The sequence below is a fragment of the Antennarius striatus genome, chromosome 17 (genome assembly GCF_040054535.1).
Source record: "Antennarius striatus isolate MH-2024 chromosome 17, ASM4005453v1, whole genome shotgun sequence".
Lineage (NCBI taxonomy): Eukaryota > Metazoa > Chordata > Actinopteri > Lophiiformes > Antennariidae > Antennarius > Antennarius striatus.
In genome coordinates this window covers 8,989,359-9,001,542 of record NC_090792.1, presented here as the reverse complement: position 1 = coordinate 9,001,542, position 12,184 = coordinate 8,989,359, and the positions used below count along the sequence as shown (strand labels likewise).

The 12,184-nt window shown below is 41.4% G+C and overlaps 1 protein-coding gene across 1 annotated transcript; it reads right to left on the bottom strand.

Moving 5' to 3' along the window:
* Positions 1–2,075: 2,075 nt before the first annotated feature.
* spint1a (serine peptidase inhibitor, Kunitz type 1 a) lies at positions 2,076–9,172 on the bottom strand. Its single transcript, XM_068338317.1, has 10 exons — positions 8,404–9,172; positions 7,560–7,717; positions 7,221–7,362; positions 5,346–5,513; positions 4,894–4,941; positions 4,415–4,546; positions 4,252–4,302; positions 3,963–4,133; positions 3,162–3,221; positions 2,076–2,999 (listed from the first exon to the last, which is right to left on the bottom strand). The coding sequence occupies exons 1-10, from the start codon at positions 8,804–8,806 to the stop codon at positions 2,818–2,820; spliced, it is 1,515 nt and encodes a 504-aa protein (XP_068194418.1). The 5' UTR covers positions 8,807–9,172; the 3' UTR covers positions 2,076–2,817.
* Positions 9,173–12,184: the final 3,012 nt, after the last annotated feature.

Sequence of the window (12,184 nt, the reverse complement as noted above, 5' to 3'; positions counted from 1 at the left end):
GCAAGGTGATTTCACTCATCTGGAAAAACATCAGAGACTGGGTTGTCTGAGTACTATGGAAAAACAAAACTCTTTCTTATCTAGACAGAGAAATCCTTGTCTTTGATATAAGTGTATTTTTATAAACATAATCACCGTGCTATTTTAAGGCACGTTAATCTTCTTCTCTTTTCGGCTGTTCCCTTCAAGAGTTGCCACATCGAATCAGTTGCCTCCATCTAACCCTGTCTTCTGAATCCTCTTCTCTCACACCAACTACCTTCATGTTCTCTTTCACTACATCCATAAACCTCCTCCTTCGTCTTCCTCTAGGCCTCCTGCCTGGCAGTTCAAAACTCAGCATCCTTCTACCAATATATTCACTATCTCTCCTCTGGACATGTCCAAACCATCTCAGTCTGGCCTCTCTGACTTTATCTCCAAAACCTCTAACATGTGCTGTCCCTCTGATGTACTCATTCCTGATCCTAACCATTCTGGTCACTCCCAGAGAGAACCTCAGCATCTTCATCTCTGCTATCTCCAGCTCTGTCTCCTGTCTTTTCCTCAGTGACACTGTCTCTAGACCAAACAACATCGCTGGTCTCACCACAGTTTTGTACACCTTTCCTTTCATTTAGCTGAAACTCTTCTATCACACATCACACCTGACACTTTCCTCCACCCGTTCCATCCTGCCTGTACACGCTTCTTCACCTCTTTTCCACACTCTCCATTGCTCTGGACTGTTGACCCTAAGTACTTAAAATCCTCCACCTTCTTGATCTCTTCTCCCTGTAACCTCACTCTTCCACTTGGGTCCCTCTCATTCACACACATGTACTCTGTCTTACTGCGGCTAACCTTCTTTCCTCTCCTTTCCAGGACAAACCTCCACCTCTCTAGCTTCTCCTCCACCTGTTCCCTGCTCTCACTACAGATCACAATGTCATCTGCAAACATCATAGTCCATGGAGATTCCTGTCTAACCTCGTCTGTCAGCCTGTCCATCACCATAGCGAACAAGAAGGGGCTCAGAGCTGATCCCTGATGCAGTCCCACCTCCACCTTGAACTCCTCTGTCACACCTACAGCACACCTCACCACTGTCTTACAGTCCTCATACATGTCCTGCACCGCTCTAACATACTTCTCTGCCACTCCAGACTTCCTCATACAATACCACAGTTCCTCTCTGGGCACCCTGTCATAAGCTTTCTCCAGATCTACAAAAACACAATGCAGCTCCTTCTGGCCTTCACTATCCTCCCCCAGCAACATCCTCAAAGCAAATACTGCATCTGTAGTACTCCTTTTGGGCATGAAACTATACTGCTGCTCACAAATGTTCACTTCTGCCCTTAGTCTAGCTTCCACTACTCTTTCCCATAACTTCATTGTATGGCTCATCAGCTTTATTCCTCTGTAGTTGCCACAACTCTGCACATCTTCCCTGTTCTTAAAAATGGGCACCAGCACACTTCTCCTCCATTCCTCAGGCATCTTAAACACGTTAATGTTTTTAAAAAAACACCTTAATGAGTTTACATTTTAAAATGAGATCAGAAATGACCAACATATCCTTTGGTCCTTTGCAAAACACCAATGATGCTGCGTGAAGGTAATGATAGGACTCAGTGTCTTTCATAACACTGTACTGACTACAGTACTTTCTAGGAAACACTAAATTGAATGAAGGCATTGCAAACATTCAAGAAATAATAAACAAGTTCTTTGGCACTATTTCAATCAATACATAAATAAGTCCAAAAAATATCACTGAATTGGAAAATTAGTTAGGAGAATGACATCCAAAGCTTAGAGAAATATTCGTTAGAGAATGAAAAATCAGGATATGAGCAATTATACTGTGTTAAAAGGAAAATATATTTCAAATGTCAACAAAAAAAAAGCATGATTCTATTTTAAATATACAGTAAGTACACAACCAAATTCAAATTTAAATGCGATTGAAAGTTAGTCTCCAGAAAAGGTTTAATATAGGGCAAAACATTTATGTATAAGACAAACAGATAAGTAGACAATCATACTGGAACAGTAACTTCTAAAACTGTCGTTTGTTGAACAAATCAGGGACTCCCAAGTACCTCAAGAGTGAATATTTTTATTTAGTATAAACATCATATTGCCAAACTTATAGCAACCTAAATCAGGTCATATACACAAAGTTAAAAATGTTAAATACTTAACAAAACTGCTTTAAAAAATTATTTTAAGCAGAAATCTATTGACAATACAACCACACATGAAATTTTACTTTAAATGAAATTATTTATGTACAAGATTGAGCTTTTATGTGTAATTCAATGTAACAATGGTTTTAAACAGGACAAAAATAAATCTGACATTGATGAAATAGGTGTGGCAGGAGGTTGTAGGGATCGCCATAGAATATACAACATCTACAACATTTCCTAGAGCTCATGTTTTAGAACCAAAGGAATATAAACTATTCATCTGAAGTAATGATGAGGACCTGACAAGCAATGATCTGACACTAATGCTCCTATCTCAAAAGGCAGAAGTACAAATATTTGTGAATTTAAACTGGTGTCATGGGATGATGTCCGGTAGATGTCATCTGCTGCTAAAAATCTTTTCATTTTCACTTGAATAAAATCTGATATTCAACAACGAGCCACAGCATTAAAAATAAGCTAAAACCAAAAACATTAGACGTCACATTTCATCCCTGAAGACACTCTGCCCTTCAGTGTGTATCACCCATATCTGGGCTAACTAAAAATGAGCCCCCTCCAATACTCAAACACAGCCAGTGGGCTCAGTTTCCTCTCTCGTCGCTCCGTTCACGTTGGGTCAGATGGGCTTGGTGGTGCTGTGGTAGACCAGGCGCTCTCGGTCCTCAAAGGTGACGGGGACGGTGTTGACAGGCACGCGTTGGTGCTGTGAGGACTTCTTCCCCTTCACCAGGCAGTAGATCAGGACACCTAACAGGATGAGTATTGCTAGAGCCAGGAGGGCAGCGATCGCCATGACAACTGTTGAAGCAATCAAAAAAAACATGAAAATGACAACCTAGCGGTAGAGTCCTCAGAGAAACTACAATGAAAGGATGCAAACTGGTCACCACTGCTGAAGAGACCAGGAATCAGGAGCTGCTGACATTGAGTCTAGACTGAAAAAAAAAAAGGGCAATATACCTGTCTGGTTTCCAGCTGTTCTTTTTTCACGTTCCATGTTTACGGAATGGATGTCTTTTTCTGAAATAAAGAACAAGTCATGCACAGTTTGAGAATTCACACACGACACACACAAAACGTGACTTCAGCGCTCTGGTTTTAAAAAGCAACACCTTTCGGTCACTTCAGGGAGGTAACAACAAGCTGTGAATGCCTCGTCTCCGTACAGACTGATTTACATCACTGGAATCACAACAGCTCCCCAAACCATCTGCTTTAACTCTTAAGAGAACTGCCCTGATACAGCCACAGATCTACACTTTTCATCTTCATTCATGTCAAAAACTGCCAGACACATTACCCAAAATGCAGTGCAGCTGCCAGCTGTTTGTGTTGAGACTTGAATGTGTTGTCGTATTAGAGGCTAATCAGGTGACAGTTCTAGTATCCACACCTCCAGCAGTCATGAAGTAGCAACCAGGCTATAGAACCGAAAGAATGCTCTGGAGGCTGAAGGATATAATGTCAATTTTTTTTTTGTTGCATCTGATTTAATTGATTTCATTACATGTAATAATCTGATCTTTGTTTTGCATAACCTTTTACTATGGTGTTCACACACAGAAACTTTCAGCTTTAGACACCACCATTAAGTGTAAAATCTCAGATTCAACAGTTATGTTTCATTCTGTTTTCTGGTTTTTGAACAAGTAACCAACTGCTTCCTGCCAGGCAGGTAGCTCGGTGGTTAGAAAGCAGTCGGTACAAGGAGGTGGATGTCTATTAAAAAAACAACAACAACAAAGAAGCCAAAAAACGAACCTGTTACTCCATCGCAGAATTTCTTGCACGACTCTGGGTTATCAAATTTGTTCTCGTTTCCCCGACAACCACCGTAGTTGAAGGCTACGCACTTCTGCTTGACGGGTTCGTAGAACCACTTGGTGTTCTTTTCCCTACAGGGTCCAGTGCTAGGAACCTCTGTGCAGCGAACTGTAAGCAGCAATGAATAAGCAGGCAGGGTGAGATTCACCACTATTGGGGTCAAGTGTTAAAATAAGGAAATGCGGTTCTGGTGAGAACAAATCAAGAGAAACCAACTTCAAATCACCTTTTCGTTCATTCACCGGAATCTCCAGCAGTTTATTAAAGTTGTCGTCCACTAGCAGGCACAAGAGACAGTTGAGGTTAGCAAGAGACATTTTCATCAGCTGCATTTAGAACTCCATGGGCATATATGAAAATGAAGTCCAATGTAGTTGGTCACTACTCACAGTCCTTGCATGTCTTCTCATCCGAACCATCAGAACATTGTGCCGCTGAGTCACACTCCAGCCCTGGATCCAAGCAGCATCCGTTGTCACAGGTGAACTCCTCCACGGTGCACGGAGCGTCACATCTTTCTACTGTAGCACACAAACACAGAGGAAGTGATCACATGTGCTGCACCAGACTTGTGGCTTTAAGCCAGCTGTGATGCAGACATTTTAATCTCTCTTGAATGGAAATATTATTAGTACTTAGTGATCTGGCTTTTAGTTTTTTCATGTTTACTAGATATTTACTGATTTTCTAATTCCACTAGATTCATTTGATTTATTATTTTCTTTGTTTTTTCCTTGCCTGGCATTGATGCATTTACTCCTCTAAGTGCTTTTCGCTCTCCTTTTTAACCCTCTAATAAAAAGATGTGACAAACAAATGAGGACTAATAGAGTTTATAATGGTAGAATACATAGAAGATGACCCGTACCTTGAACCCCTGGCACTGGCAAACCTCGACCACTTTTAACACTTTTTTCTGAAAGAAAACCAAAAACAGTCTATATTTAAAAATACTTAAGTTAGGTGTCTAACAGGTGAGTAAAGAAGACCCCAAGCAGAGACAATGCCCAGCACACATTCTGTACAAGAAAAATATTATTGAAGGACTACATCTAACTCAAGGTACTATTTATTGTTCCATTCTATCTATTTATGCAAATGTTTCTCAGGGCATTTTTCATTTTTTTTCTAGACAGTTAATATTGCTGACAATATTAAAAACACTGAATCCTCTTTGAACATTTCTGATGATGGCAGCTCCCAGTAGTAATAATCAAAAAGACACAATGGAACAACAACACATGCTGAATGCAACTCAATCACCACTGTGCATTATTTAAAAAAGAATGACAAATTGATGCATGAAACCCCAGAGGATACCTGAGCCTTGGCAGGCACTGGAACACTCGTCCTCGGTGAGATAGTTGTTGAGGTTCTTCCTGCAGCCACCGAAAATGAACTTCTCGCACTTCTTGGAGGCGGCGTTGTAATGCCAGCGTGGGAAGGAGCCGCGACACGGCCCAATCTTCATCGGAGCCATGCAGTGGTCTGACGGGACACAAAATATTGCACCATGGTTGATTCACAAGTGTTTTTTGGTTAATCTCCTTGAACTGTGGTTCGAATGGATTAATATTTACATGTAATCCCTCACTAGTAATATTATCACAGAGGCAACAGCTGTGGCAACAGAGATTTGTAATGTTTTCCAGCCTTCAACTAATTTAACAAGGTTAATATTTATTTTCTTCTCAAGATTGTGATGCTGCGGACATTTTTTTTGTGTGGTGCAATTTTGTGTGGTGATTCCAGAGGACCTCACTAGACAGTTAACAAAGACACACATGTCAAATCCATGAACCAGATGGACAAACAGTGACTCATTTGTCTTGTATGTGATACCAAATGCAGTTGGATTTTCTTGTGCGGTTTGTCACCAGCTTCCTACTTTCAGTGTCAGTCTCATGAGTAGACAGACACATTTTTACAAAAAGTCATTTTGTGTAGAGAAATGAAACTATGAAGAAAAGTCCCATTGTGCTTCAGCAGACGGTGAACTTAAAGACTGATTGTCTGAATGCTGTTGGTGATGCATCTTCTAAGTAAAGCACACCTGTGCAGCATTGTTATTTTTTGAGACACACACAAAACAGCACTGACTGTGACATCAGACCACGAACTGGTCTCATCACCTGGTTCCCATGTTATCCCAACTGACTTCTAATGGAATCAGTGATTACACCTTAAGAACACATTGCTTCAACATCTAACCAAGCGGCTGAATGAGTTTTAAAACCTTTTCTTTCCCTTAAATCTGAAGTCAACCTTAAAACTTAACCAGGAGCACGAAAAAAAAGTTCCCTTTATGTTCTTGATAACATTTATTCAAAAGGATCACAAAGTCTTCTTTCTTGTGTAACCCAGGCTGAAACCTGACAGACGGGTTCCATTGAGGTGGGGGTGGAGAGTGGGATGGCAGTAGGTGAGCAGTAAAATCCACATTCTGCACTGCCCCCTTTCTTTCTTTCTTTCTTTTTTTTTTTTTTAAAGGAAGCCCTAAACATAAACATGGCCGCTGTGGTGTGTTTCAAAAGAAAGACCAACGGATAATCTGTGTGACGCAAGCGATGGTTGCTGTAGGATAGGGGAGCAACTTGTGAAACATTTCCGCTTACAAAAGCACAATAGGGTTTAATCTAACTTTTGCCATTAGGCTGTTATCTCTGTTGGTGCCGTTTTGTCAGTCGCTTCACAGGAACTACACAGGTCCTGACAGGTTCGATCACAACTTCCACGGAGCAAATTACGCCTGTGACAAATACTAAACAATGAGATGTGTCGCAACACACACACACACACACACACACACACACACACACACACACACACACACACACACACACACGCGACCAGTAAAAACCTGTTTGAATATTGAAATTTGCTACATAGGCCCAACAAATTGCAACATAGCAATATTTGAATGAAGGAGAAAGGTTTACCTGAAAGTCTTGGTCCCTTAAATATATCACAGCGTTAAACAAAAGACTGGTGACTGGGTAAGCCGATAAAAATGTCAACAAATACACACGACTCATGTTTATCACAAAACTCAGCCATTACTAGTACCAAACATCCCTGTGCATCTCCATTTGCTCACAGACTAAACTGTAGTTGGGTCGGTGGGAAACATTAGGCCTACAGAATAAAGACGATCAATGGGTATGTTCGTAACTGGCTGAGGTTTTAGATACTCACGCTCAGACTGCTCCGGAGTCAAGACCAGAACGGTGACTTTGGTGGAGTCGGACTGGCCGCTGGTGTCGGTGACGGTCAGCTGGAACTTGTACATCCCAGACGTCAGGTTGGACACCATGATCTGGTCGTCAAACCTGGTTTTCTGCAGCACGTGGACAGACAAATGAGACTCCGGTGGCATTTTTAAGTGACAAAAAAATACAAGCATCATAGCAAATAACTAAAGGCATTTCTGGACACAGGGATTGAGTGTTAACATAGAATAAAGAGCATTTTATCCAAACTTAAATGTCTGACAGAACTGTTAGAAATTCAGACGGGTGTGGTGTCCATCCTCACCTCAATGACAGCGTAGGGGTACACTGTGAGCATCTGCCACATGTACGACTCAATCCCCTGGTCGTCTTTGCTCTCGATGCCGTTGAGCATCACGGTGTCCTGAGGCTGGACCACCCGGTCCTGGCCCCCATTGGCCACCGGAGGACTGTCCACTTCATCTGGAAAGACACCACAGCATCAACACACACGTCACATAGAAAAACTCTACAGTGAAAGGCCGATACAGTACGGTCCAACACCTGAAGGGGACGAGGATAGAAACAGAAACCTGAGCCAGGGGCCACAATGGCCCCGCATGACTGAACACGCTGAACTGAAGGTTCCTATCTGGGTTTAAACACAGACAACCAAAAGATTAAAGTAGTAAATATTTAATTTTTCCTTGTGTAAATGAACTGTTGTGTCTAAATAAAGCCTTCTGGTGTGGGAACCCTTGGGCGGAAATTTACTTTTTACAGGTGTTCATCTGACTAGACCATGTGTGGGCAAACTTTGGCCCACGGGCCACATCTGGCCCCCGTCTGAACCACTTGAAAACAATCATAACTTGCATACACACAAATTACATAAATTAAACACCAGAAATATTCAAATTCAAAATATTTACTGTAATTTAGTCCACGTTACAGCTGAAGAAAGTTGAGCATTAAGAATTAAGTTCGTTATCATTGGTGTGGTTGTTCAGGTTTCTCATGTGGCCCCTTGTGAAAATGAAGTTACCACCCCAAGACTAGACCTTAACTATCACATAATATTCTGTTTTTGACACACAACAGCAGTAAAATTCAAACTGAGTGTTTCTTTTCACACCAGGGCCCTAAAATGATAGAGATTTGGGTCTTACTTGGTGTGACATCAGCTGACACGTAACTCTCGTACACGGAGTCTTGAAAGTAGTTGATGTAGTCCGTCTTCTTGACGAAGCGACACACGTACTTTGTGTGGTAGAGACAGTCGAACAGAAAGCAGGAGCGCACCTGGCCCTCCTCGGGGCCCCGCTCCATGAAGGCGACGTTACAGCGCGGATCCTTGCAGCAGGCGCCCAGGCAGTCCTTGTACCGAGTCAGAGGCGGAGACGACAGGAACGTCGCTCCGTCCTTCACAGATTCGTCCGTGTCCAGAATAAAATGCTCCCGGCCCATCTTGAACTGTGCCAGGCATTCCTCACCGACCTCCTGCCCACGAGTGGAGTCCAAAAGAAACACCAGGAGGAGCGCTCCCAAATGTCCCCAAAGAAGTAGAGTCATTTTTATTATGTCCTAGAATTAATAGACGGGAAATCTTTTTTCTTTTCTTTTCTTTTTTAATAAAAATGAACGGTAGAAAATTATAATAGAAGTTATTATTATTCCTATTTCAATAGTCGACCTCTTCCAGAAGGCCGCAAAGAGACGCTCGGCTTCTCAGAGATCCAAGGTCCTGTTAGCGCTCCTGGCTCCCCGTTGCGCGGTCCCACGGATGACTCACGAACACTCCACTCCACGAAATGATTCTTTACGAGCTCGAAACTCACAAGAGATCAAGGCCAGCCTGTTTGATGTCGACAAAAACTCGAACAATCGACGACATTGCCCAGGTGAGTCACCTGAGAGACACAGGAAGTGAAATTCCACTCCACGCCACTCCCTGCTGCTTGTTCTGTGACGGAAGCGCAGACAAACAAGCAGGGAGAGAAGTGAGAGAGATGTTCTGTAATGATTTTATTCATCAGCGCGAAATAAATGATCGTCACGATATTATATATGCATCTATGTATGTTTTTGACCACGTTTTTTGTTTGTTTTTTTGTTATTTTCAGGGATTTGAGAAAACTTCCCTTTTCTGTCCCTGAAAGTGGGATAATTCCGTCGTAAACAGACTGGAGAGGGGATTTATATTCACCAAATTTTATTTATAAAAGATTTCTTTCTGAGTCATATGTAGATATTCCCCATGAAATGATTCCGTCATACAGGTCTAAGTAGCGTGTTGTACAGCAATGGAATGTAACTATAGCAATACTTTAAAAAAAAACAAAACTAAATTATCATGTAATTCTGTTGAATATGCAATGATAAATCAAATAGATTTACACTTCAGTTCCTGACACATGTCAAGACGGTCTTGAATCACAGCCATTTTGAAATATATCAAGATAACTATTTAAGAAATTCATTCTAAATTTCTAGGAGCAGTAGAAAAGGCTAAAGGTTTTAATCCAGACCTCCTCTGTCTGTTCCCTCCAGATACTGTGTCCAAAAACACATATTTTGTGTACATTTTTGTGTCTCTACTTTGCTCGTACGTACTTGTGAATGTAGTTGACACGCCTGATGAACTGGTGACCTGTCCAGGGTGTACCTTGCCTCTCGCAAATTGTCAACTGGGATGCGAATCAATCCCCTGTGACCCTGAAAATAAAAGTTTATTTAAAATGCATCACTCTAAAACACTTTTCAAACAAGGGCATGCAGCGTGTTATATATCAAACACAGCAACATTATTTTACAAAACCTTGGTAGTTTTGCTTAATAAGTAAATCACAAATAGTAAAACACATCCAAAAAGTCACACAATACGGACAGAAATTTTTAAAAAAAACAAGCAACAATAGTAAAAAGCAGATGTGAAATCATCATGACAGAAGTGCATTGTTCATACCATGTGTGGTGTTATTGGAAATGATTCTTTCATAATTAAAAGCTTTGATCCAGAAGGTGGCAGCATGGGCTCGTCTAGAGTTGAAGCAGACTGGTTGAAGGAGAATGGTTGGCATGTTTCTGTTTTCTCTCGTACAGTGTCCCAAATCTACAGGACCCCCAGTACCTTGTTCATCGTATCACTCCTTCTTCATCAGATTAGCCCCTTGCCATCATTTAGGGAGATTATTCATGCTTTGACGTGCAGTATGCTATGAGTCATGGAGCTACTCATTACATGATGAAGGTGCAATAGGAAGTGGTTGTGCAAATTATGCAATACATGAAAACTAGCTCTGGGGCACACACTGAGACATAAGACCAACAATTGAAGCCAGAATAAAAGAAAGTTTGGGGAAAAACTAAGAAGTCAAATCCATAGACGCTACAGTTGTTACATCCTGCGAAACGGTGATGTATTGTAATTGTCAGTGTTTGTGTATCAGTCTGTCCGTCCGTCCGTTCGTCCACCAAATATCTTCTCAAACGTTGCAGACAGAAAGACATAACAAAAAGCACATTACTCGGGCGGCAAAGGGGATGAAAATGAGATGTTCTTGAGAAAAGTAGGTCAAGGTAAAATTTCAAGTTTTGTACACTCAGGAACCAGATAAGATAGAAAAACGAGTAAGACCATAGATCATAACACTACCTTTGATCTACAGTCTGAGATATTTTCTATCCTGAGATACACTGCCCAGCCAAAAAAAAAGTCAGTGTTTGGGTTTCAATAAGCAAATTGCAGTGTTATGATCAGGGGTTGCTTCAGTTGGTCGAGTCTAGATTCAGCAATATTATTCAGCAAAAAAATAAGTCAGCTGAGTATCTGAATGTACTGAATGACCAGGCTATCCCATAAATGGATTTTTTCTCGCAGATGGCACGATCATATTCTAGGATAACAATGCCAAAATTTATTGGACTCTAATTGTGAAAGAGTGGTCCAGGGAGCGTGAGATATCATTTTGACACATCAATTGCCCCCACAGTCCTGAGCTTAACCCCATTCAAAGTCTATGGGATGTGCTGGAGAAGACCTTGCAGAGTGGTTTGACTCCTATCGTCAATACAAGAACTCGGCCAAAAATTAATGTAATTCTGGACAGAAATAAATGCTGTGACGTCGTACGAGGTTGTCGAAACAATGCTGCGGCAAATGCGCACCGTAATCAAAGCTACAGGCAGTCCCACGAAATATTAGAGTGTGACTTTTTTTTTTTGCCCAGGCACATATCTCAAGAGCTGGATAAGATAGAAAGACGAAACAAAAGGCGTTATATTCAGGGAGGCAAGGGGATGAAAATTAGATCACAACCTTGACCTTGAAAAACTAGGTCAAGGTCACATTTTCACTTTTATACCTTTTTAGGTACACATCTCTGAAACCTCATGACAAATAGAATGCACCAGTTACATGTCGGATCATGGGTCTTTTATTAAATGACTCTGACCTGTGAAAGTAGGTCATGGTAAAATTTTGAATTCAGGGGTGTCTCAGGATGTTGCAGTCTCTGACTGCCTTGTTGATGCTGAGTTGGTATATCATCACATTGTGGAGATGAGACATTTGAGCAAGTTTATTCTTTACTTTTCCCCACCCTAGAGTGTGTAGTTGGGTCTGAGGTGAGAAGGCCTCATGGGTTTCCGGCTCACTTCATTTTTTTAGTTTTGACAATCTGGTGATGCGGAACCAAGCACCATAAAACAAGATGAATGAATTTGTTTGTCTGGAAAGGTGAGCTACTGGAGGCACTCAATAATTCAGTGTTTGTAACAGACGGTGCATCAGTGGGTGAACATGCACAGCTATGGCTGATTGATGGTTCCTGCCAAAACAAAAACTGAACCCCATTATGGGATCTGTGGAAACTCTAGAGCTCTGTTGTGTTGACTGTAATTCCTCACACAGAGAAGTAACCATGAATTTTTGACCTTGGATTGTGTTCC

Excerpts from the sequence above, each read along its gene's own strand:
- spint1a (XM_068338317.1), bottom strand. The coding sequence starts at position 8,806 with ATGACTCTACTTCTTTGGGGACATTTGGGAGCGCTCCTCCTGGTGTTT. Across the intron at positions 4,942-5,345 it reads CAGTGCCTGCCAAGGCTCAG|AAAAAAGTGTTAAAAGTGGT; the intron begins GTATCCTCTGGG and ends GTTTTCTTTCAG. Across the intron at positions 4,547-4,893 it reads GCCAGTGCCAGGGGTTCAAG|TAGAAAGATGTGACGCTCCG; the intron begins GTACGGGTCATC and ends TGTGTGCTACAG.